The 23,112-nt window shown below is 37.4% G+C and overlaps 2 protein-coding genes across 3 annotated transcripts in view; one reads left to right on the top strand and one right to left on the bottom strand.

Annotated features, from left to right (window-relative positions):
• RASA1 (RAS p21 protein activator 1) overlaps positions 1–1,456 on the top strand; it is a 115,644-nt gene extending 114,188 nt beyond the window's left edge. The window contains exon 25 of the mRNA XM_047825009.1: positions 394–1,456. Coding sequence (XP_047680965.1) covers positions 394–477 — 84 coding nt within the window. The 3' untranslated portion in view covers positions 478–1,456. The remainder of the gene's footprint in view (positions 1–393) is intronic.
• A 1,939-nt stretch (positions 1,457–3,395) lies between these two features.
• On the bottom strand, positions 3,396–22,825 carry CCNH (cyclin H). 2 transcript variants are annotated; one of them, XM_047825136.1, is made up of 9 exons: positions 22,561–22,825; positions 20,364–20,486; positions 17,372–17,445; positions 16,144–16,354; positions 12,549–12,712; positions 9,547–9,617; positions 6,996–7,107; positions 4,097–4,172; positions 3,396–3,549 (listed from the first exon to the last, which is right to left on the bottom strand). In XM_047825136.1, exons 1-9 carry the CDS (start codon positions 22,675–22,677, stop codon positions 3,511–3,513), a joined length of 987 nt encoding a protein of 328 aa, XP_047681092.1. In that variant the 5' UTR covers positions 22,678–22,825; the 3' UTR covers positions 3,396–3,510. The 2 variants fall into 2 exon arrangements, with proteins under 2 accessions (XP_047681092.1, XP_047681169.1); XM_047825213.1 differs by having other exon boundaries at positions 4,112–4,172; positions 22,561–22,824.
• Positions 22,826–23,112: the final 287 nt, after the last annotated feature.

A 23,112-nucleotide genomic window follows, 5' to 3' on the forward strand; every position in this document is an offset into this window, starting at 1 on the left:
CTTACTGGACAATTTGACTAAAAAATTTTAGGCCTAGTCCTTTTTCTTCCATAATCTTAAAGTATTCAGTAGGCTGCAAATTGAATGTCCTTCCATCATCTTACAGGGTTTAAGATGTATGTGTCATTTATAATAAATGTTTTCTGGAAAGATGTTCTATCCTAGGTAGATAGGAGAATGCCACACAAATGAATTTACTTACTTTAGAAGTGTACAAAAATACTGAGTCAAGGACTGAATAGAAACCTTTACGGTTTCATCTTCTGAGTAGAATGGTTATTATTTTTTCTTTTGAATTGATAATGGCTTTTTACAAGTCCAGGTTCCCTCAAATTTGACCAAACTGTTACCTATTAACTAATTATTTTTGTACTGTTCTCTTTGTTTATTTAGCATGTACTGAAAAAGCTCCTGGCCATAACAGAACTGCTTCAACAAAAACAAAACCAGTATACAAAAACTAATGATGTCAGGTAGCAGCCTTCGCCCAAGTGCAGCACGCCCAACACGGTAATTCACGTCAGTATAATGTCTCCTTTGCTCTTGCCAAAAAATAGCACACTTTTCCACATTCCAGTGATGTGTGAGCTATGCAAACAAAATCCAAGATTCTGCTGGTGAGTGTGCCAGCAGCTTTTTGTAAGCTATCTGTGCAGGATATTTGCACTTTTTCCACATATGGAATCAATCTTTACCAACTTCTGAGCCTTGGTGTACAGATCACCTTTCACACAACAAAATGCTATGACTGTATCTTGAACTTGGAAAATGTATTTTCCCTACATCCAATTGCCAAAAAAAGAACTATGAAACCAACTGACAAAAAGGATTCTGTTGACAATTGAGGATAACTGGATCACTGACTGTTCTTACTGTAACTCCTTCCTCATTAGGAATACGACCGTTTGACTGTTCATTGACTATTTGTATTTACAGTTTCCAGAGTTTGCCATTATAATAGGAACAATCTTTGCTGTATACTTTTTTAAAATACTGTGCTATTTCTCTTGCTGGAACTGTTGAAAGAAAATATATAGAATGGATCTATTGCTCATCAGCTTTATTTTTTAAACATACCACTTATTTTGTTGGAATTGTCAAAGACTGTATTTAGATCTCATGATGCTTTCGTTACATGTTTACAACAGTAAATAGTTTGAATTCAATAAATATTATTGGTCGTTGTACTGATCAAGGCATGTTCCCCATTCATCCATTGTATACATTACCAATTTATTTTGTGTTTAAAAACACCTGGAATGCTTTTGTTGAAAGTATTCATTTCCAAACTGATGTTTTTAAACAGTTCTCCATCTTTGAACTTCTGACTACTTGTTCTATCTGCTGCATATTTAGTTTGTATAGTTTTATTTGCTTCTGTATATGTATTTTTGTGAAGTATTCACAAGGGTTAAGTTAAAATAAAACCAAGGGATATCTTGAATAACTGTCTAAATCCAGCTAAGCATTTCATTATTTTCTTTCTCCTTCAGGGGCAGTTCAAATTTAGTACCAGAGCAAGGCCTAGTAAGAAAAAGACAAGTAACAATTCCTTCCCTCCTACGATGGTGCAGGAGGGGGAAGGCACACAAAAAGTAGTACATGGCAGAAAAGCCTTCTGTGGAGGCAGGTGAGCAGTGGTGTTCAACAGCCCTGTGCTCCTTTCTCTTGGTGTCAATTTCATTACTTTACTTTTCCATCACTCCTGCTTAACGGGAGTATCCCACTTGGGTTACAGGATGAAGGATAGACCAGAAGGGACATGGAGCAAAGAGGTCCAAATTCTAGCACTAGGCAATCGAGTTCTCCACCACTGATCACATTTTAATGCCACGTTTATCTTTTAAGCTGGAATAGGAAACGTCATTTACCTTTGTAGGGTGGAACTTGCAGTAACTAGTTGGGTCAATGATGAAATAAAGCCTCTAAAACTTTTAAAATGGGGCTGGGTAGGAGACTTTGCAGAGATAAATGTGGACCTTGCTCAGATGCCAAAGCTTACTGACCTAAAAGACAAATAAGGTAAATTACCAACACTTCGCAGTGCTGTCTAGAGGCTAGCAGCACTGCTACATAACTTGGAATGCACTGGAAAATGGTTAACTTAAGCTTCTTCTATTCGACTTTTATAAAATCACACTTAATGAACTTCATTCCTCATTCTAAAGTGAGAAGGAACTAAAAATAAAAAACCTAAAATATAAAAAATTGTTAGAATATGCATATAGTAAATACTGTCCTCAAATACTGAGATGTAATTAAAATATACTCTAAATGGAAGGTGCAGCCTGGGATGCACAGACATTGAGAAAAGCTGTGTATCCATAACATTCAGATTCACGGGCTGAGTTTTGCCGAATTCCTTCAACCAGTATTCCAGAAAAAATTCAACAGACATCCATAATTTGGTTCCAAATTATGAATAAAACAGAATAGTAAAATCACAGTTAAATACCTGAATACTATTTCTGTCCAACATTTATTAACACTTAATATAGGCAATCACTATTCCAATTAATCCTAGGAAACATAGGTGATTATTTTCCACATTTGCACCTTAGGAAATTGGCACAGAGGTCTGTGGAGTTACATTTAATATCAACTCCCTTCAATTCGAATTAAACTTCTTAAACATCTTTAATTTGAAAAATTCTTAGTAACTGTAACACCTATCTACTGGTTAATAGCAACTTAATATTTTTATTGAGACAACTATTCAAGACTGCATATTTACCAGGATGCCTGGGTGGCTTCCAATTGGTTACAGGTCCCAACTTCAGCTTGCATCACGATCTTGCAGTTCATGAAGTTCAAGCCCTGCATCAGGCTCTGTGCTGACAGCTCAAAGCTTGGATTCTGTGTCTCCCTCTCTTTCTGCCCCTCCCCTGCTCTGTCTCTCGTTTAAAAATAAACATTAAAAAAATATTAAAAAAAAATAAAAGACTGCATATTTACTTGATTTCTCTTTTAGAAACCTATTTGGTAATGTTTTCAGGTAACTGAGGAAAACAAATACTGACTACCACTTGACAGCTGAAGCGCATTTTGTAGTTCAGTAGTAACCTACAAAAAGCTAAGTAGATCACAGCGACATTTGAGAAACCATTTATATAAAGGCTTGTAGAGAGTGAAAAACATTCCCTAGCACATTTAAAGCAGACTACTCGTTTTTTTTTTAACTTTTGTGCTTTTCCTTAAAAAATAGGTTTGCATATTGTAATTTGTTTTAAACAATACAGGCAAATAAATTACAGCTTTCACTACTATAGAAAGATTAATTTGATATTAGTCATGATGGGGCAAGACTATCTAAACCAGGTGCTATTCTGGCCCCTTTGAAAAGGTTTTATTTCACATAAAGCTATCCTGAAAGGGAAGAAAATTTAACAAAAATAGAAAATTTACTATCTTTAATGCTTTCACGTCATTTCATTTTTAAATAAACTTAAATGCCAGATAGGTTTCATCCTTCTGTTGATTAGTTAGCATTGAAAAGTCAATTTCAAATGGTTAGAGAGAATCAACCAGGTCATCGTCAGTCCATTCTTCCTAAGAAGGAAAGAAAATGTAGTAAGAATAACATTACACTGAAGCATAACATTAATGTTTACTTCCTTGCCTCCTTTTAAGAAAATGTTCTACTTTTACTCTGCTGATTATAGGAAGGTAAATAACCCAGGAAACTTTGTGGTAGTTCAATCTTAGAATAATATGGCTTGGTCTTACCAGACTACACCAATGACGAGTAAAGGTTACAACTGTGACCTTTTGCCTCCTATTAATCTATATCTAACTTATAAGGTACATTTTTTTAAAAAAAAGGATAAGAGAAGAATCCTGGGAGAGTCAAATAGCAAAAATTTAGCATGTTCTATTTCTGCTGCCTTCCATAATCACAGGAAGAATTCGTCAAGTAACAATCATACTGCTTCACAATAGGCTAAGATAATAAGAGAATGTACATAAAGAAGGGTGCAAGAAAATGAAAATGAAGGCTTTCAAAGCCCACACCTCTCTAATACTCATGTTCTGGAATGATAAAATCTTAACAGTATGGTCAGACCAAATTATACAACAAGAGTAACTTAAAATTTACCTTTGGACAACATACCTCCTCATGTTTGGGTTTCTTTGAGACATAATCATCATCTTCATAGCCTTTCCTCTTCTTCCTATGATTGAGCAACCATCAGTAAGCAATCGAATACTGGTAACAAAAACTACAAAATAAACTAGCAAGGCTGGTAAATGGTATGTATGTATCTGCTGAAGAACAAAGCCTGCATAAATGGAAAGAGATGAACTACGACGGATAGGAAGACAGTATCTTTCAAATTAATCTTTACATTCAATGCAATTCTAACTAAAGTCCTAATAAAGCTTTTCCTGGAACCTTTCAAGTATAACTCTGATGTGTGAAAGACTGCAAAAATAGCCAAAGAATCTGAAAGAACAGTGTGGGGCCCTTGTCCCAGTTATCATCAGAACACTATATATAAGAGATATGGTAACTTAAAGTATGGGATTAGCAAGATTTAAATAGATCAACAATCAGAGCAGACAAGCAAAAAAACAACTATACATAGGAACTTAATATACAATGAATATTTAACTGAGAAAAATTATGAATTTTTTTAAAAAGTGACTAGCATAACATTACTGATTTTAAAAAATGAGTATTAAGATTTCTACCTCAGAACATTCACGAATAATTCTAAATAGTTTTGACAGCTAAACAAAAAGCAAAATGTAGATTAACTTAGGGTAGGAAAAGGTTTTGAGATATAAAGGTGTAACACAACACAAAGTAAAACAGAAGAAATCTATCACAAGGTGAAACAGAAGAAAACAGGTGTAAGATATATTTGAAAAGTATATAAAATATAAAAAGAGCTACAAATCAAGAAGATAACACCAGAAAACCACTCAAAGATTATAAGCAAGCAATACAGAAGTAGAAATATAAATGTTGAACACAGAAACATCAATGCCTCACAGTAATACGGGAAATGCAAATTAAAATACCAATGTAATCACTTTTTTCACCCAGACTGATAAAAGTTAAAGATTCATACTATTAAATGTACAATATGTATGAAAACAGTAATGAAGAGAAAAAAACAAACTTCCTCATATACACATGCAGAGAAAATGATGGCAAAGGTAAACCACCTAGAAATTACCCCTGAGGTCACAAGTGGATTTGGGTTTTGATCTAACAGAACTTTGGTTTACCTGAATCGGCGGACTTTAATAATGACAATGTAGTTAGTACTTGTGTAATGGAAAAAAGATAAAGGAGTTTATTTATAAAGAAAACAAATATTTTATCCTAACGTAATGCCTGTTAAGTGTGGTCCATGGACCAGTGCTAGTCAATCCAGGAACCATTTCCACTATGCAAGAAGATTAAGTACAGAAATTGAGTGTGTGTTTAGAAACTTTTACAGTAATTTTGTTGATTTTATGTCAGTTGAATCTAATAAAATCTAAGCTTATATTTTGTCTATTTCATTTTTCTAGTAATTTATTGCTTGCATTTTATAATGTAAGCAATATATTTGCTTGCATTTTTAAAAGCACCTCTCAAGTACTCATGGATATGCAGAATTTGCTTGACATAGTGTAAAGCAGATAGTAACTTGGGAGTAAGAGGTAGTACTCTGGCAATTCAGAATTTTGGCTTATGGGCCGGGCCATTCAGTTACCTAGCTAGAAGGGTAGATTAATAGTTCAGTGGTCTAATCCAGAGGGTGGTAAATTTTTCTTTAAATGGCCAAAAAGTAAATATTTTAGACCCTGTAGGTCATACAGTCCATTTCTGTCACAACTAACCAACTCCAGCAGTAGTGTGAAAACAGCCACAGACAACAAGCAAATTAACGGGTATGTCTCTGGTCCAAGACCAGTCTTTCTAAAAACAGGTGGTAGTTCACATTTGGCCTGTGGGCCAGAGTTTGCCAGCCCCTTCCAAATCTATGTGGAAAGAAGATGATCAGTGCTGTAATAATTTTACTTACCAAAGTCAACATTTCTTTACTTCTCTGTAACCTCTCTTTCATTCCTATGAGTTACCATTGAAACCCAGGAGTGAAATCTACCAATTTTAAGTCCTATGCTAAGCCATGCTTTGCAATTATACTTATGAATATAATAAAGTAGACCCATATTTGGCATGCTTCATAAATCTCCTACTACCACTGTGTACTTACACAGTTTGACTCATGTGTACCTGGATCTGAAGGCCATGGAACACTGTTCTGGTTTCAAATTATCCAATTGAGTATATTTACCAACTACAGAGATAACATCTTAGATGCATCCTTAGCTGTAAGATGCCAGGGCACATTCCCACTAAATACTAACAAGTAAGGTAGAACCTTTGAATCAGAATGCATTCCACAGAAAATAGAAAATAGTTTTTCCATTCTTATTATGTGTCTGGACGCCCAACTGTTCAAACTCCTGAAAGATTAGGTTTGAGTGGATCCTTCAATTTGCAAAGCATCAAGAACCTGAATTCTCTAGCTGCCACACTTAGCCTACAAATTGGTAAGATACCTTACAGGTCTTCCTTAAGTATAAAGTTTACCACTGAAAGAAAATAAGCCAACTTTCCCTACTCTACCTAATAGAAACCTGGAACAGTATACTTGTTCCCTCAGACAAGGTATCAATCAGACCTGCCAAGAACCCAAAGATTAAAAGAGCAAGAAGAGGTTCAAAGACTCCTGAGAAAGACTCTAGAGACCCCACAAGGAGTAAAAGAACGGGACAGGGCCTGCAAGCCAAAGAACACATTAGTCATAGCAGGAGAACTGTATTACGAAAACCAGACCATTACCTCGTGTTTATCCTGTTAGAAATGTCCACTCTATTAAAAAAATCCAACTTAAGGAGTAAGTCATTTTTCCCTGCGAAAGCAGTTACCAATTAAATGACTTATTTTAAGGATGAGCTAGACTTGACAATTGTTGAATAACACATCTACTTACGTAATTATGTTAAGGGCAAGCTCAGCAGAGTGACATCTCTCTAACTTCTGTTTCAGAACAGCAACTTCTTCAGATCTGGGTGGTTCATATTTTTTTACCAAGTTTCTCATACCTAAGTGGATAAAAAGATTTATAACAGATAATAAAAAGTATTTTCCCATAAGGGAGCGGAGTACTGTCCCACCTTATAATGGGAATAACAAAACTCTTGAAATGTGATTATTATCAGGATTTGCATTGCTCTGCATTAAAATCCAACGAACAGCACACTTCAAGTAATTAGAGCTGCCTGCTGGTTAGCCCATATCACATACAGCACAAAAATAACCATGTTCTACATTCTAGTCAGTTTTTTTCCAAATCCCACTATGGTCACTTTCTGCTCAGGTTTAAAGCTTTATAAATCCCATGATTTAGTGAACATGCTTTGTTTCCTGCCACCAACTGTATTTATAACATTCTGTCCTACAGATGGTGGTCCATAGGTTATACTTCTTATTTACAAAGGAAATCACTATTAGATGACATGTAATTAAGGGAGGATGCTTAGTAAAATGTGCCAATGGTCCTTCACTTCAACAACATGCAGATCCTATACAATAAAGCATCGCCAAGAAAACAAAAATGTTCTCTTCAGGCTAAAAGCAAACTACTTTGTCAGTGACTTAATAATTGCAGAACGATCCTCTACCCTGGTCTGTTAATATTATTCAACTATAATAACCCTAAGAATATAAACCTCAAGATTTTTCAGGGGACTGATGAGAGATCCAGGGCTTATTACTAGCTGGCCACATGCTCAAATAGGGAGAGCTACTGGCTTATTTCATACTGCAAAGAATGGAGTGTTTTCAACTGAATACTGATGACTCCGTACCCTGAGGACAGTATCTTTGTTCCAAAAACTTATGAATAAGATACCTTAATTATCGTTAAAGCTCTGAATGTTTTGTCAAGAGCTATCCTTCCTTCATGTTAAAATAGTGGAGTAAATTAAAGATCCTTGAGAAGAAATCAGTAATCAATTGTCAGTGTACAAGGAGCACTGTGGCTTATCTCTAAGGCCCATTTTACCCACTAAATTCCATGATCCTAATGAAGATCTCTAGCCACATCACAATTAGCTTTGGAAGTGAACCCTCTAGTGGTGTAACTGAAGACATACAGTTTTATGATTCATAAATCACAAATCCATCATTCTCAATTAAAGAGGAAAGGAAGCCCTCAATTTCAAGGAGAGAATCAAGGAATGATATTTACATGCTCTGAAGCATCTTAACTTTTAAAACATAAACAATATAAAAAGTACACCCATTTACCCATTTCTGCAATAGCGATCTTTATGCTATTTTATTGGTTTATTATTTCAACTGCATATTTAATTAGCAAGGACAAATACCACAAAAAATTTGGGGGACAAATACAACAGACTGAATCCTAGAGCTTAGTGGCCATGCACATTCAGTGCGACATGGGCAAGAAGGAAGGACAGGGCTGGCTGATCTCTACTCAACCTTAAGACAGGGTTTCTCAACAATGGCACTCAGCAGTGTCAGTTTGGGCTAGAAAATTCTCTGTCACGAGGGGCAAGATTTGTTTCCCAAGTCTGCTATTCTCTCACAGTTCTGAAGCCCAGAAGTCTGAAATCAGTTTCAGTGGGCCAAAATCAAAATGTCAGCTGAGCCAGGCTCCCTCTGGAGGCTCCAGGGGAAAATCCAGCTTCTGGTGGCTGCCAGCACCCCTTGGCTTGTGGCCATATCACTCCCGATTTTCAAGGCTGCCATCTCTGTGCTCTATCTTCACAATGGCTTCTCTGTCAAACGTCCATTCCTCTGCCTTTCTCTAACTAATAAAGACTCCTGTGATGCATTTATGCCCTACCTGGATATCCAAGATAATGTCCCCATCTCAAGATCCTTAACTTTAATACATCTGCAGAGACTTTATAACAACATTCACAGGTTCCAGGGATTCAGACATGGGTGTCTTTGGGGAGCCACTTTTCAGCCTAGTGAGACTATGCTGAATTATAAGACGTCTAGCAGCATTCTTACTTCTACCAAATAGATGCTGGTAGCAGCCACCACCACGCCAAGAGTTCTGACACCAAAAGTGTCCCAGATAATGCAAAAATCACACCCATGGCTTCTGTAACACCAACGTGACTAGCAAATGACATGTATAAACTAGTTAAAGCTGATTACAAAACAGAACACCAAATTTAAGTATTATCTTTGATTTGGTTCCATTTAGATCTTTTTCTGTGCCTACCACATATCTGTGCACACTTGAAAAGGTCTGTTTTGAGTCTTAACCCTCTCTGAATCTTATATTTTCACTCTCCTATTAAGTCTATATGTGTGAAAAGTACTTCCTTTAGGGTACCTTCTATTTGTTCTCCACCAATGTATCCTTCATGCCTCCATGATATATTAATTCAATGAAGGTAAATCTAAACAATAATCTATGTCTCAAGTTAAATATCAAGATAATATTTATTTAGAAAGCAACTTTGTAACAGAAGAACATTTTATAAAAGTTGTTTACTTACTTTTCATTATATCTAGTAACTGTGACAAGCAAGTTCTGTTCTCTTTCAACATCAGACTTTCTGATAAATAACTGGTAAAGAACAGAAAAAAAGTTTTAATCTATTGAACACATACAGCATCTTGAGTAATATGGCATCATAAATTAGTTTCCTCCACATTCATTTCATCAAGGTCAATTTTAAAATTTACTTTAAAAGTATTAAACAACAAAACTTTGAACACAGAACTATAATCTATATTAGTCTTAAAAATTTAATACCACTCAGTTTAAAGGGTGTTTAATGTTAAGACTAATTTGTCTAAATTTTGTAATATATATGCTTTCAGAGAAAAAATGATATGCAAATAACATTAAAAGTATCGATTATAATTACAGTTAAGTGCTTAATATACAAACCCTATGGATCTAACTTCATTTGACAGGTGACCAATCTGAGTCAGAGGCACAGACAGGTCATGACTTTGTAACTTGCCCAAAGTTATAAAGATAGGAAGAAGAAGAGCTGGAGCCTGGCACTAGGAAGGCTTCTCTCTCCCCTTAGTATCAAGTGAACTCTTCTTGGTACTAACAGGTATTCAAACCAGTTAAGAATATCAACTTATGCTTTACAAATCTTTTGTATCATATCTGCAAAGAGTCCAAATCAAAAGTGTTAATACTTTTCTATAAGTGGATGTAAAGCCCAATTACCTTTCTCAGAACCAATGACAGCAGCATGAAAATACAATGTCTACATTCAAATATTTAGTTATTCTGAGCTTGATCTATAATTGATAAAAGCCCAAGTGAACAGATTCTCGAGGTGTAAGTAATCTTTCAAACACAAGTGCAAAATAATTATTAATTCCTCTGAAAAATAGTGAAATGAATAAACGGTGAAATACAATTACAACAAAAGAAAGACAATTAAGAAATTTTGTTGCTATCTTTTAAACTATACAGATTATTTACAGGTTATTATGTAAGTCTGACAACTAAGGTTGATATTACAACTTCATCATCTATGATGGGAATTAATTTTAGATATAAAAATGCATTTCTGGTTATCAGTAATACTACCAGTTTTTTCCTTTTCCTTTTCTCCCTAAAACCCCTCATACTTTTGGCATCTTCATTTGTTTTGTTTCATTCTTCCTTTCCTTTCCACCCCTTAATCATAAGGGTGATACATTAGGTTCTAAGAGATAGCTGACCAGACCATTTGCTTCTATGAAGCTTTAAATTAGCAACTCGATCTCAATCCTGAATTAGAATTTTAGTATTTTGATGAAAAAAAATTCAGTAAAAGAAGAAAACTCAGAACAAGAGAACATCCTAGGAGTAATGATCTAAAGCATCATCCAGAATATAACAGCACAAGGGCTTTCCCTTTTTGAAACCAGCAATAAATGTAAAGGCAACTCCAACATATCCCCAAAGTTTGCAAAGTAAATGAGAACTTAAAAGTGATTTGAAAATATTTTCTCAAAGTAAAAAAAAAAAAAAAAAAAAAAAAATGCCCACATGTTTATATTCCCTGGGAAATTCAAAAGTGTATTTAATTTACAAAGAGCCCAAATTACCACAATTTCAGTTTTGGCTATCTGAAATTATAACTACACTTTCAAGGTGACATAAACTCTCATTTGGACTTTAGGATGCTTCATGCCTCTTCATCTACTTGAGGAAAAACAGAAAAATCTCACCATTGGAGAATCTGCATATACACTGCATAAGATACGATGCTTAAACAAATTAATCAAACATTTGGTTAGCGGAATTGTGGAAAAGAGGCTTTCTCCTCTTCGAGGCTGGAAGCTCCACACCTAATCTCCAAAGACATCAATTATCTGTGGCTGTCTTTCCTAACAAGAACAAGGATTTAGAGCTCTGTTCATGTTAACAGCACAGTGCATAGTATATAGGAGGCGCTCAGAAAAAGTTTTGCTTAAATAAGTGGAGGTATAGATTACTTTGGGATTAAATGTTTAGATTTATGCACATTTGGTGAGCTGTGTTTGTGGAGAAGAGGCATAACAAAAACCTAAGCCCACAATCCCTTACCTTGGATTTGTTTTGAAATACATAAACTGTTCATGTTTTGGAAAGGGAACCTGGTGAATACTCCATGAAATGTGAAACAGTCCAGTGATGTCTGTGGAAGGATACCTATTATCCGTGACACTCATATTTGTGTAAGGAAACATATACATACTCCCATTAAGTTGAATAAAGATGAAATCACATCTGTTCATGTCTGCTGCCACCATTATCAAGAGATTTTGAAATTATGGATGAGGGGCTTATAAACGTGTAGAACAGTTTACGTTCAGAAAGTCTGATCATCTTTCCTCCTCAGCTTTTTCCAGGAATAAAATCAGGCAGAACTTCAAAGGCCACAGAGAAATTATTATAAAAATTTTACAAAGTCTAATTTGCTACTAGCCTGTGCTTAAGTTACAATTCAATATGACAATAATGCTTAATTAATCTGTGCATAAGGCTTTGTTGTAAAGAATCAAGTAAACTTAATTCAGGGAAAGTGCTTATCGCAAAGCCGAGTTCACAATGGGCATTTATGTATCAGCTATCTATAGCTCAAGTGCAATTCACTCGGACATTCCCTCAAGTATTATTCATTCCCCAGTTCTTTCCTGAATTCCACATGCCACACACACTCCACAGCAGGAGATAAATGATAAACCAAGGCAGATTATTTGCTGTGTACATGCTGCTTACCAGTTTACAAAACTTGTCCTATACTGAGAGCTAAGCTTTCGAGGATCACCGGATTTACTTCTACTTTAGTCATAAAATGGATCCTCTCAGCTCTAAGATACTCAATCTTTAAAGATTTCCTGAAAAGGTGATTTCATTTCCATTCTCAGCTGCCTTCACCAACCCTCCCAACCATAGTAGATATAAAGGACTATAGTCACAAAGTGAATTAATTTCACTTAAAAACTCAGTCTCCAAGGAAGGAATAAACTGACTCAGCAAAATTAAAACACAGATCAGTACCTTTCCATAGTAATTCCTGCTCGAGATGCACTAGATAAAATGGCAGTCAGGGCAATTTGGGAAGGTGTGTATAAAAGGTAAGCATCTGTTAATGCAATTCTATTAAGAAAGTCATCGGCTGTTTTCCTCAACATCTCTGGATTCTCCATCATGGGGTAGCGAGTCTAGAAAGGAAGTTTGTAAATATTATCACTTCTGAGATTTAATGCACTAATAACAGTTCAAAAATATTTATATTAACAACATAATGCTTAATAGAGCATTCTTTTATTTATGAAATTAACACCCGAGCTTAATCGTTCCATGTAAGATTGTTTTGTATGCAGCGCCAGAATGTACCAAAAGTGCAGTCATTAAATTCTGCATGTTTTAAGAATGTGCTTTTCCTCAGGGGCTTCCACACTTTTTTTTTTAATCACAACCCATAACAAGAAATACATGCTTTAAGATAATTTATCTAAACTTCCTAGTATAGTACTTGGCACTATGCCGATTTACGTTAATCCCTCTCTTTGTCCTTTTCCACCTGAAGAGGAAGGGGAAGAGAGGTTTGAAGTTGACCTAGGAAATACACAGTCCAAGGTAAACGCTTCTCAAGGCAAACCAGATGATTCAGCTACAAGGCCTTTTAGGAATCAAAGCACTACCTCATCTTGATTTGAAATTCCTGCTACTTAAAGTTTAGTTTTGGGAAGAAGTCGATGGAAATGGATCTTGCTTTGATTACAGAATGCTTTTTAGAATATGCCCAAGAAATATGGACGATCTAATATTTGCTAAAAACTCTTCTTATACTTAAGATGAACTCTAAATCCTAAATCATCAGGTCTATTTCAAATATCTACATCAAGTCCCAAAGCAGTAAGAAATTTCTTCTATACCCTCAACAAAATATCCAGAGTCATTTGTACCATCACACCCACATCTTACCATTCTGAAATGCCTGACCGCTGGTATGACAAATGAAGACATTCCACTCTGGCCACAGTGCTCCTTTTCCCAATATATTTGCTCAATTACTTCACAGCCATTCTCTGACTTCCTCCCCAGAACCTCTGGTCCCTTATCCCGCTGTTTGCTCCTACTCATCACTGGTCCTCATTTCCCTCCAGAATTTCCTGCCCCAATATGCTGTCAACATATGTATACTATACCCCGATTTCTGAGTGTTGCTACAGAAAACAATACCACCAAGAGTCTTGTAATATTACTATAAATTCAAGTTCACTGACTCAGGGCTTTTAACAATTATGTTCCACAGAAAATTTGTTCTCTCATTTTTCAGCAACTGTGTTCAACGTTTTCCACCTGTCTCAATGTCTTTGATAATTTTCTGAAACTCCAACACTCTCTGTAAATGATCTCGGCTTTTAAGAGAGACACTCTTATTTCCTGTCAGCACTAGTCCCCCAGGCGTAACACTGTCCTCAACCCATATTTCCCTCTTTCTGTCTGTTAATATAAAAGACCTACTATTCTCTCAAGGTCAACTCTGCTTTGAATCCCATGCCAACTACTTCTACCGTACTCCAAAGAGAAACCTGAGCTACTTACTTTTCACTCCTTCCTTTAAGCTTTTTCTCACTGCTCACTGTCCTCATCAGTTTCTTCCACAAAGCAAAACACACACAAAAAAAATCGTCTCTCTCATCTCTTTTTAGGAGTTCCCCCATCTTCTCAATCATTCATCTTTTTCCACTTCAAAGACAAGCTGTTTAATCCATGTTACACCTACTTGCTTGCTCACCTTCTATGTATTCCCCACTGGTTCCAGCCTGCTTTCTTTCTCCACACTCAACGGAGACTAATTTCACAAAAATCACAAATGGCCCTTCTGGCACTAAATCCAGCCGACACTAACCTTGTTCTTTTACTTTGCCTGAATTCTGAACAGGCCTGGAAAGGAGCCTGTGCTCATCTTCTAAAAGTACTCTTCTTCCCTTCAGTTCTCCAAAAAGTGCTATCTCTCTGAATATTCTTCAGTCTCCTTACTAGCGTCTTATATTTCTCCAACTACTCTTTAAATGGTCCTTACGGCCAAACCACTTTAAATTTTCCAAGAGCAACACCACCTATATCCATTCTGATTTAGCCTAGCCATCTGCTCTGATCTCCAGACACACGTGATGTCTTGCAGCTATTAAAAGTTATGTCCTCAACCAGATTTATCAATCAACCCCCACCCCTCCACCATCCACAAATCTCTCCTATGCCAGTGTTTCCTATATCAGGAAGCAAACCATCATCTACCTATATCCTTAGGCCATAAACCTGGGGTTCCTCCTCTGTTCTCAATCTCTATTATGAAATCAATCCCCAAGCTCTAGTGATTCCGCCAGGATTCTGTCCAGGAAGCTCTCTCTGTATCCACTGCCACTATCAGAGTCAAACCAACCATCATCTTTTGCTGGACTACTTTATCTGATTGATACCCCTTCATCCGTTCTAATCCATTCTCCACACTCTGCCTGACGCGTGCATATGTGCAATAAATGTATGATGCAGACTGATGCAAGGGCTTGCCAACAGGACTTTTTTATTAACTGCAAACTTCATCATGCAAATCCCCAGACTTAAGCCTTACAACGGTTTCCCACCGCTCTACTCAAAATCCTTAGTACCACCTCCACAGTAGAGACTCTACCTCCCACTCAGGCAGCACTCTGTGGCAGTCTTCCCCCTCTATCTCTAAGTTCTGTTTAGGTTCTTTAGTGCACCATGGTTTCTTAGATCTGGGCCTTTGACCAAAGAAGTCTTTCTGACTAGGATGTTCTTTTACTTAATTCCTACTCTTGCTCTGAAATTTCACTCTAAATGACACTTTCTTAGAACTGTCTTCCTTTCTCTCAACCTGCTATCTCATTCTAAGGTATCCTGTATTTTTCCATCTGTAACAATGAGCATACTGAATATATGACTGTCTCTCCCATTAGACTCTAAGGCCTCTAATAGTTGAGGGTGTTTCTGTCTTCATCCTCAAGAACAGTGTTTTGGCATATGGAAAGTGCCCAAATTTTGCCACTCAATTGAGATGAATGAACCAGTTTTTTACTTCCATTTTGACTTCACTCCCACTTTTCAAGTCCTCTGTGAGGGCAAAAACAAAATAGCTTAAGTTGCTTTTGCGCATGTTTATCTACTTATATTTTTGATGCGTATATATTGATTCAAGTTCACAATGCACTAAAACTAGAAATCACTTAGCAATCTTCTAGTTTAAAATTAACATTTTTTTGTGGTTCTTTAAATCAGATCCATGACAGTATACTCCAGAGTTAGGAGACTTAAGTTCAAAAGCATTACTCTAAATTGACAATAGTCCTCATTATAGTTCTTTGACCAATATTTGCAGATCTGCAAAATAAAAAGCTCTGTAAGTGCAGCCCAACAATCTGAGTTAACAAGCCTTTCAGGTGACACTCAACTTTGAGAACTAATGATGTGGAAGTCCACGCTAAACTCATGTTTCGGATGAGCTCATGTTTTAACAATCAGGATGAATATAAATTATAACAAGATTTCATATTCTTCTGGTTCAAGAACTATAGCAAAGGTGTACACTCTACTAGTTTACCTTTTATATCAGTAAGATTACCTTTAAATCAATGAGGAAGCCCTCAAATGGTCTATAAGGATTGTGGACAATAAGGTGGAAATTCAGTTGTTGTATAAGAAGTAGTTCGTATTCCAAAATCTGTTCGAGTGCCTTCTCCTGTCCAAGAGGACTCTCCCGCAGATTTCCAACAAACTGTGGACTAGATACATTGAATTCATCTACTTTGCAGGCCAAAAATGCACAAGTGAGCCTAGAGGAAAAAACAAAGGGAAGGGAATGGTATCTGTACAAACTTTGAGAAATACCTGAATATTTTATTTCTAAAAATAGGTTCTAAAAATGCATAATATTAATAAGCGACTACACTAAATATTGCAAGAAATTTATTTAAAAAAAAGAGAAAAAGAAAGTTTCCTGTTCAAACTTTTTATCCATTAGGAGACTATAAAATTAGGTTGAACTATATAATCTTGCCACAGCATTTAACCATTATTGACTACTATTACTGGCAGTTTTGTACAGTTCAACATAAATATCTAGAAAAATAACTGAAGAATAAAAGTACTCTGAATCATGAAATGTAGATGAAAGAACACAACAGTACACAGAGGTGTACCTGGGAAGGTAGGTTAAAAGAACACTGGAAGGCCATCAGTGATGTCTCTGAAAGCATTTCAATAGGGATTATTACCTCAGGAACTAACCTATGAAACTCTCATGGCTAGTACCATAAATTTCAGGTAAGAAACTAGTAAACAAATTACCACAAAAATCAAAATTCGAAGTAACAAGGGCCTGACCTAGACTAGTAGAAATGGAAATGAAAAAGACAGAAAATAAACAGGGACAAAGTCACTGACAGCAAACTCTTTGATGAGTCTCATGCTAACTTCATCCTTATGTTTAAGGGACCTTTATTAAATTGAAGTGAATATGGAGCTACAAGACTTGTAAACTAACTGATGTACAAAGACAGGAGGTACCACAAAGGATTCTCATTGGAGCAACAGGGAGAAGAAAGGTGTCACTAACAGAAAGAGATATTAGCGAAGTTAGTTTGAGAAAAACAGAATTTAAATTTGGACAAGCTGAAGTTCAGATGACATCAGTATTACAGGGAGAAAGTACTGTAGATATATGACAAGTATAAGGATAGTGGAAATTCAAAACAGAATACAAGTCTAAATTATCATTACGAAGTCATTTTTTCCACAAATAGTATAAAAGACTTCTTAAATGAAAATCAATAAAGTAGAATTATACTCACATTATTATCCGGGGGTGATATTCCATTACTGAATTATTAAGATAAAAACGCTTGAAATACATACAAGCTGTACCCTAAGATTAAAAATACATACATTATCAGAATCCACTCACACATACATGTTGTTTTATTTTAAGTTTTAAAAAATTTATTTATGCAAAGGTTTCTTTAAAAAAGTTACCCATGCACAGGCGCCTGGGTGGCTCAGCCAGTTAAGCCTGACTGCAGCTCAGGTCATGATCTCACAATTTGTGAGTTCGAGCCCCGAATCGGACTCTGTGCTGACAGCTCAGAGGCTGGAGCCTGCTTTGGATTTTGTGTCTCCCTCTGTCTGCCCTGCCCCAACTCATGCTCTCTCAAAAATAAATAAATGTTAAAAAAAAAAAAAAAAAAAGTTACCCATACAAAATACCAAAACTTCTTAATTCTTCTTTAATCCTATAAATTGTGACGAATTACTATAGAAATGCCACAGCCAAAAGACCCTTTGTTGTTCCTCCTCACACACCCTGGGTTATCTTTCCTATGGGCACTAACTTAATTTCAAAAAGTCTATATTTATTATTTTTTTAAGTTTATTTATTTTGAGAGAGAGAGAGAGAGAGAATGAGACTGAGATGAGACAGTGCACGCACAAGCAGGAGAGGGACAGAAACAGAATCCCAAGCAGGGTCTGCATTGTCAGCGTGGAGTCCGATGTGTGGCTCGAACTCACGAACCGTGAGATTATGACCTGAGCTGAAATCAAGACTCGGACACCTGACTGAGTCACCCAGGCACCCTGTGTGTATTTATTTTAGACTTGAGAATAACAAAGCCACCTAGATTAGAAGAAACCAAGAAAAACACACAAATATTCACAGCTTAAATCAGTCAATCTTGTCAAAACATTGACAGAATTAACACAGTTGGGGCAATAAACCTTCTCTCTAAATCCGCTCTGGGTCTGTGTGATAGATTCACGATCATGTTGCCAAACTAAACAGAAGAGGCACCTACCAATTATTGACCATATCCCATTTCCCAGACTCTGTGCCAAGCACCAATCTATTATCTTTTTTATTCCTTACAACAGCTTGGTGAAGTATTGCCATCTCCACTTTATAGAAAAGGAAAATGACTACCAGTGAGGTTAATGGTCTTGTACCAGGTCACACATCCGATGAGCAATAGGGGTGGATTCACCTAAGACCTGCCTGTACTTTTAACCACTATGCAATTCGGCTAGAACCAACAAGATAAACACTTATCTATTTTTAGATAGGAAAAAGACAAAACAAAAAAAAACTTTTCTTTTAAATATTTTAAAAGTTTAACTTTGTCGTTTTATGTGAAACAACAATAAAACTTATCAGTTATAAATAAGCACGTTATAAAAAGACATTCCACGTGGCGCCTGGGTGGCGCAGTCGGTTAAGCGTCCGACTTCAGCCAGGTCACGATCTCGCGGTCCGTGAGTTCAAGCCCCGCGTCAGGCTCTGGGCTGATGGCTCAGAGCCTGGAGCCTGCTTCCGATTCTGTGTCTCCCTCTCTCTGCCCCTCCCCCGTTCATGCTCTGTCTCTCTCTGTCCCAAAAATAAATAAACGTTGGAAAAAAAAAAAAAAAAAAAAGACATTCCACAAATAAGTTTATTCAAGAATTCAGTTTCTTCATCTGAAAAGATCACATAAACCTACTGCCTTATGTTATAGCACTTTTATCAGAAAATAACAGAACCAAATCTGGAGACAGAAACCAATCAAGGCCATCTGATATTCTTCATAAATATTTTATCTCTCAGATGAAGATCAGGTGAACTTAAAAAAAAAAAACAAAAAACAAAAAACATCACGAGTACTTTTGAACTTGGTATTTCCAATATACTTCAATTTATATTCAACTTTGAAAATGGAGATTATTTCCGGGGCACTTTGAGTAGCTCAGTTGGTTAAGCATCCAACTTTTGATTTCATGGTTCATGAGATGAAGCCCCGTATCCAATGTGCTGTCAGCACAGAGCCTGCTTGGGATTCTGTCTCTCCCCCTCTTTTTGCCCCTCATTCGCTTGCAAGTTTTCTCTCAAAATAAATAAATATTAAAAAAAAAAAAAAGGAGATTATTTCCTGGGAGGTTATTCTCTATTGACTCCTAAGTTATTCACTCTATATAACTTTGAAACTTAAGATAGACTTTCACTCAAGACAGACTTTCATATTTGATCTTCACAACAAACTGGCAAGAGAATTATGAAAAAATATTTTATACTCCTTTTTTTCTTTCAGCTTTTCAACCTCAGCTGATGTTCAATAAACAAGAATACATTCTAAAGGAACAGTTACAAGGACAGTGCATGTAAATCCATATAGCCAAAAAGTCCGAACTACTTGTTTCTCACCATTACCATACCACAGTAAACACACACACACACACACACACACACACACACACACACACACACACACCACACACACACACGGAGTTCTTACAACCAGACATCAGAAACAACCACAAGACAATTTTTTACCAAAAGGTAAATCTCCAGCTTCTCCTAATCAAGGCTTAACAACTTCTTATGGCATGAGTTTTAGCCGGTGCATCTGATTACAAATGATGAACGAATGCATTATTTCAAACGTGTGACAGACTTAAAAAGGCACTAGTCTGTGTTCTACTCCCAGCTCTATTGCTCGTTAGTTGAGAACCTGGAAAATTATTTAATCTTTTCTTTCTAAGATGAAGATGTCGTGACCTGTCTAGCAGATCTCAAAATTCTTCCAACAATGAAATGAGACCTGAAATACTTTGTAAGAAACAATACAGAAATTCCTAAATTAAGGAGTTTATCAAAAAATAACACAGAGTGACAGAAATGTGAATACATAAATTACATACTTATATAACTAAGGTGCATTTTTGACTACAGCAGATGGAGAACTGAGTTACACATTTAGAAGAGTCCTGATTTCAGAAGTCAGCGAAAGGACATTATACTTCATCAGTATCATAACTTACCACAACAGACCGTGGCATTGCTGGCTTAAACACTGAACAGAATTCTAATAATCTCTTCTCATAGTATTTGCAGAGCATCATTTCTTCGTGAGGCTCAAGAAAGACTGGATCGTTTGGAAGAACCTTTAGATCAAAAGTTACAGCGAAAGTTCAACGAATTCAATAATCTTAAAATACTATTCTCTATCCAGATTAAATTTAGTTTTCATCTTCAACCAAAGGGAAATATACCACGTCACTGTTTTTCTTTATAGAGCTACCAATTATTCCACAAAATAGCTTTAGTAAAATATTTGATAAACTGAACTAAACCATCATTTCACAATTTTTCAGAATGTCGGCTGGATAGTTGCTTCTTCAGAGAAAAAAGAATGATGAGTGTGTGTGTGCATATGCTCACAAGTTTGACATCAATTACAAATCAAAAAGAAGATATACACTGTCATTGGCTGGAGAGCTCTCAACGTCCCTTTCTCAGTCATTAAGTCACACAGTTGAGGTAAAAATCAGTAAGTGTCTCAAGGACGATTCTCACCCTTAAAACATTACCTCCTAACTGTCTTTATACACTCTTCTACAGAATACACTAGATGGTTAATAATATAACACTTTTACAACAAATATCCACTAGGTAGTGTTATTGGTTTAATTATGACTACCAAAAAAGGGTATGTTGAAGTCCTAACCCCCCAGTACCTCAGAATGTGACCTTATCTGGAAACGTTCTCTGCAGATGTAATTAGTTAAGACGAGGTCATACTGAAGTACAGTGGGCTCCTAATCCGATACAACTGGTATCCTCATAAAAAGAACATGCCAAGATACAGATACAGAACACTATGTAGAGAGAGACAGAAAGCGAAGTTACATTGTCACAAGCAAAGGAATACCTAGGATTATCAGAAACTGCAAGAGCAAAGATCCTGCCCCAGAGACCTACAGACAGCATGGTCTGACAACTTTATCCCAGACTTCTAGCCTCCAGAACTGTGAAATAATAAACTTCTGTTGTTTTAAGCCACCCAGTTTGTGCTAATTTTTTAGGGTAGCCCTAGGAAACTATCACAGATTCTAATTTTACAGAGGTAGTATGGCATTGTGGTTTAGAGCAGAAATTCCGGAACTAGACTCCTTGGGTTCAAATCTTGGCTCTGCCACAATGTAGCCCTGAAAAGTCACTCAACCACTCTATACTTCAGTTTCCTCAGCTGGAAAGCAAGGATAATAGCAGTATCCACTTCACGGGATAGTTATGAGGATTACAGGAACTCACTAAATGCTGAGAATAGTGCCTGGTACATACACAGCGTGGTATGTACTACTTTGCGTAGTACAAAAATTAAGCAGTATGAATCAGAAGTGAACTAAACGGAAAAGTACCTGAGTACCAAAAGGTCTGAAACATGGAATATTTGATGGAGGGAAGCTTGTACTAGAATAGGTGGTGCAATTTATGAAAAAAGATTAAACCGGCGTGAGTTATAAGAGAAAGGATTTGGCTGGCAGGCCCAAACTCTAAACCATCCTCAATTGGTTTGTGCTAACCCGTCTCCTGTTTCCCCGCGTCCACCCTGCCCCCGAACCCGCCCAATACATTCACCACCAGGTTTCCTGAGGTCTCTTTCCACAACAGAATCTGAAAGGTTAATTCCCCGTTTAAGTTTTCAAAGGTTCCCCATCTCATCATCAAAAACTCAAACTCCTCACTTCAGCTGGCAAGTTTCTGCACCTGTTCAGACCTTCCGCGACACAGGACCCTGAGCATTCCAAGGCCCCGTCCGGCAACTTTCGACCTCCCACTTTGCACCTGTGGCTCTGTCCGCGCGGAACTTCCTTTCCCATCTTCTCTGCATTAACTACTGGGGAAAGCCTTCCCTGGCATGGCCTCTTAACAAACGAAAGCCTCTGCTCCCGCAGTACGTTAGCTTCCTACAAAGACCTTCCTTCGCCATGTTACTGATTACTCACCTGCCATTCGACTACGTTAAGGGCGTAGTTCGTCTTCTCAGCCTAAACACCTGGCAAGGTACCCGTCCGTTCGTTAAATAAACGCCCCGCGCGCCAGAGACGAACGGGCGGGGGAGGGGACAGAGGTGTGCAGGGGCCCCAGGGAAGGCAGGGTGGACAAGGGAGGGCGGGCAGCAGCTGCTCAAGAGTTTAGAAGCGAGGGCAGGGGACCGGCCGCCGGGATCCTCACCTTCCCGTTGGCGACCGCTTTGCATTTGAATTTACGGTTGGCGTCCGCCCGCAGTCGTGCTAGCTGCTCCTCACTGGCGAAAGTCCAGTGCCGCTTCTGGCTACTGTTGTGGTACATCGTGAAATCCCAGAGCAGGGCCAGGAAGTCTGGAGAAAAAGACCCCAAACGCCACAACACGGGGGTGGGAGATCACCTAAGCCCCGACCACTAACCCGCCGAAGCCGAGCGCGTCAGTTCGGCGGGCGCCGGCGCGTTGACGTTACGATCACGTGGTACCTCCGTCCGCAGTCGCGTTTCCGGAGCGGACTAAGAGGAAAACACCCCGCGGGTCCCTCCGGCGGGCGCCTGACAGACAAGTGGGCGGAGCCTACGGATACGCTCCTCCTATCTGTGAGCTTAGCCTCTAAGCTCCGCCCCTTCCCGACAAAATTTAAAGGAGAAGCGACAGGCGGGTGTGGAAAACCAGACGGAAGTTCCATGTAGAGGCCAACATGAACAATTCACAGGGGGAATAAGTGGACAAAGGGACCCGGGAAAGTGTCAACTTTTAAA

Source organism: Prionailurus viverrinus, chromosome A1, assembly GCF_022837055.1.
Source record: "Prionailurus viverrinus isolate Anna chromosome A1, UM_Priviv_1.0, whole genome shotgun sequence".
Taxonomy (NCBI): domain Eukaryota; kingdom Metazoa; phylum Chordata; class Mammalia; order Carnivora; family Felidae; genus Prionailurus; species Prionailurus viverrinus.

Coding starts and splice junctions, on each gene's coding strand:
- CCNH (XM_047825136.1), bottom strand. CDS start 22,677: ATGTACCACAACAGTAGCCAGAAGCGGCACTGGACTTTCGCCAGTGAG. Junction 16,355..17,371: donor TATCACCCCCGGATAATAAT/GTGAGTATAATT, acceptor TTTTTCCTCTAG/GCTCACTTGTGCATTTTTGG. Junction 12,713..16,143: donor GCTTCCTCATTGATTTAAAG/GTAATCTTACTG, acceptor CTTCCTTTCTAG/ACTCGCTACCCCATGATGGA.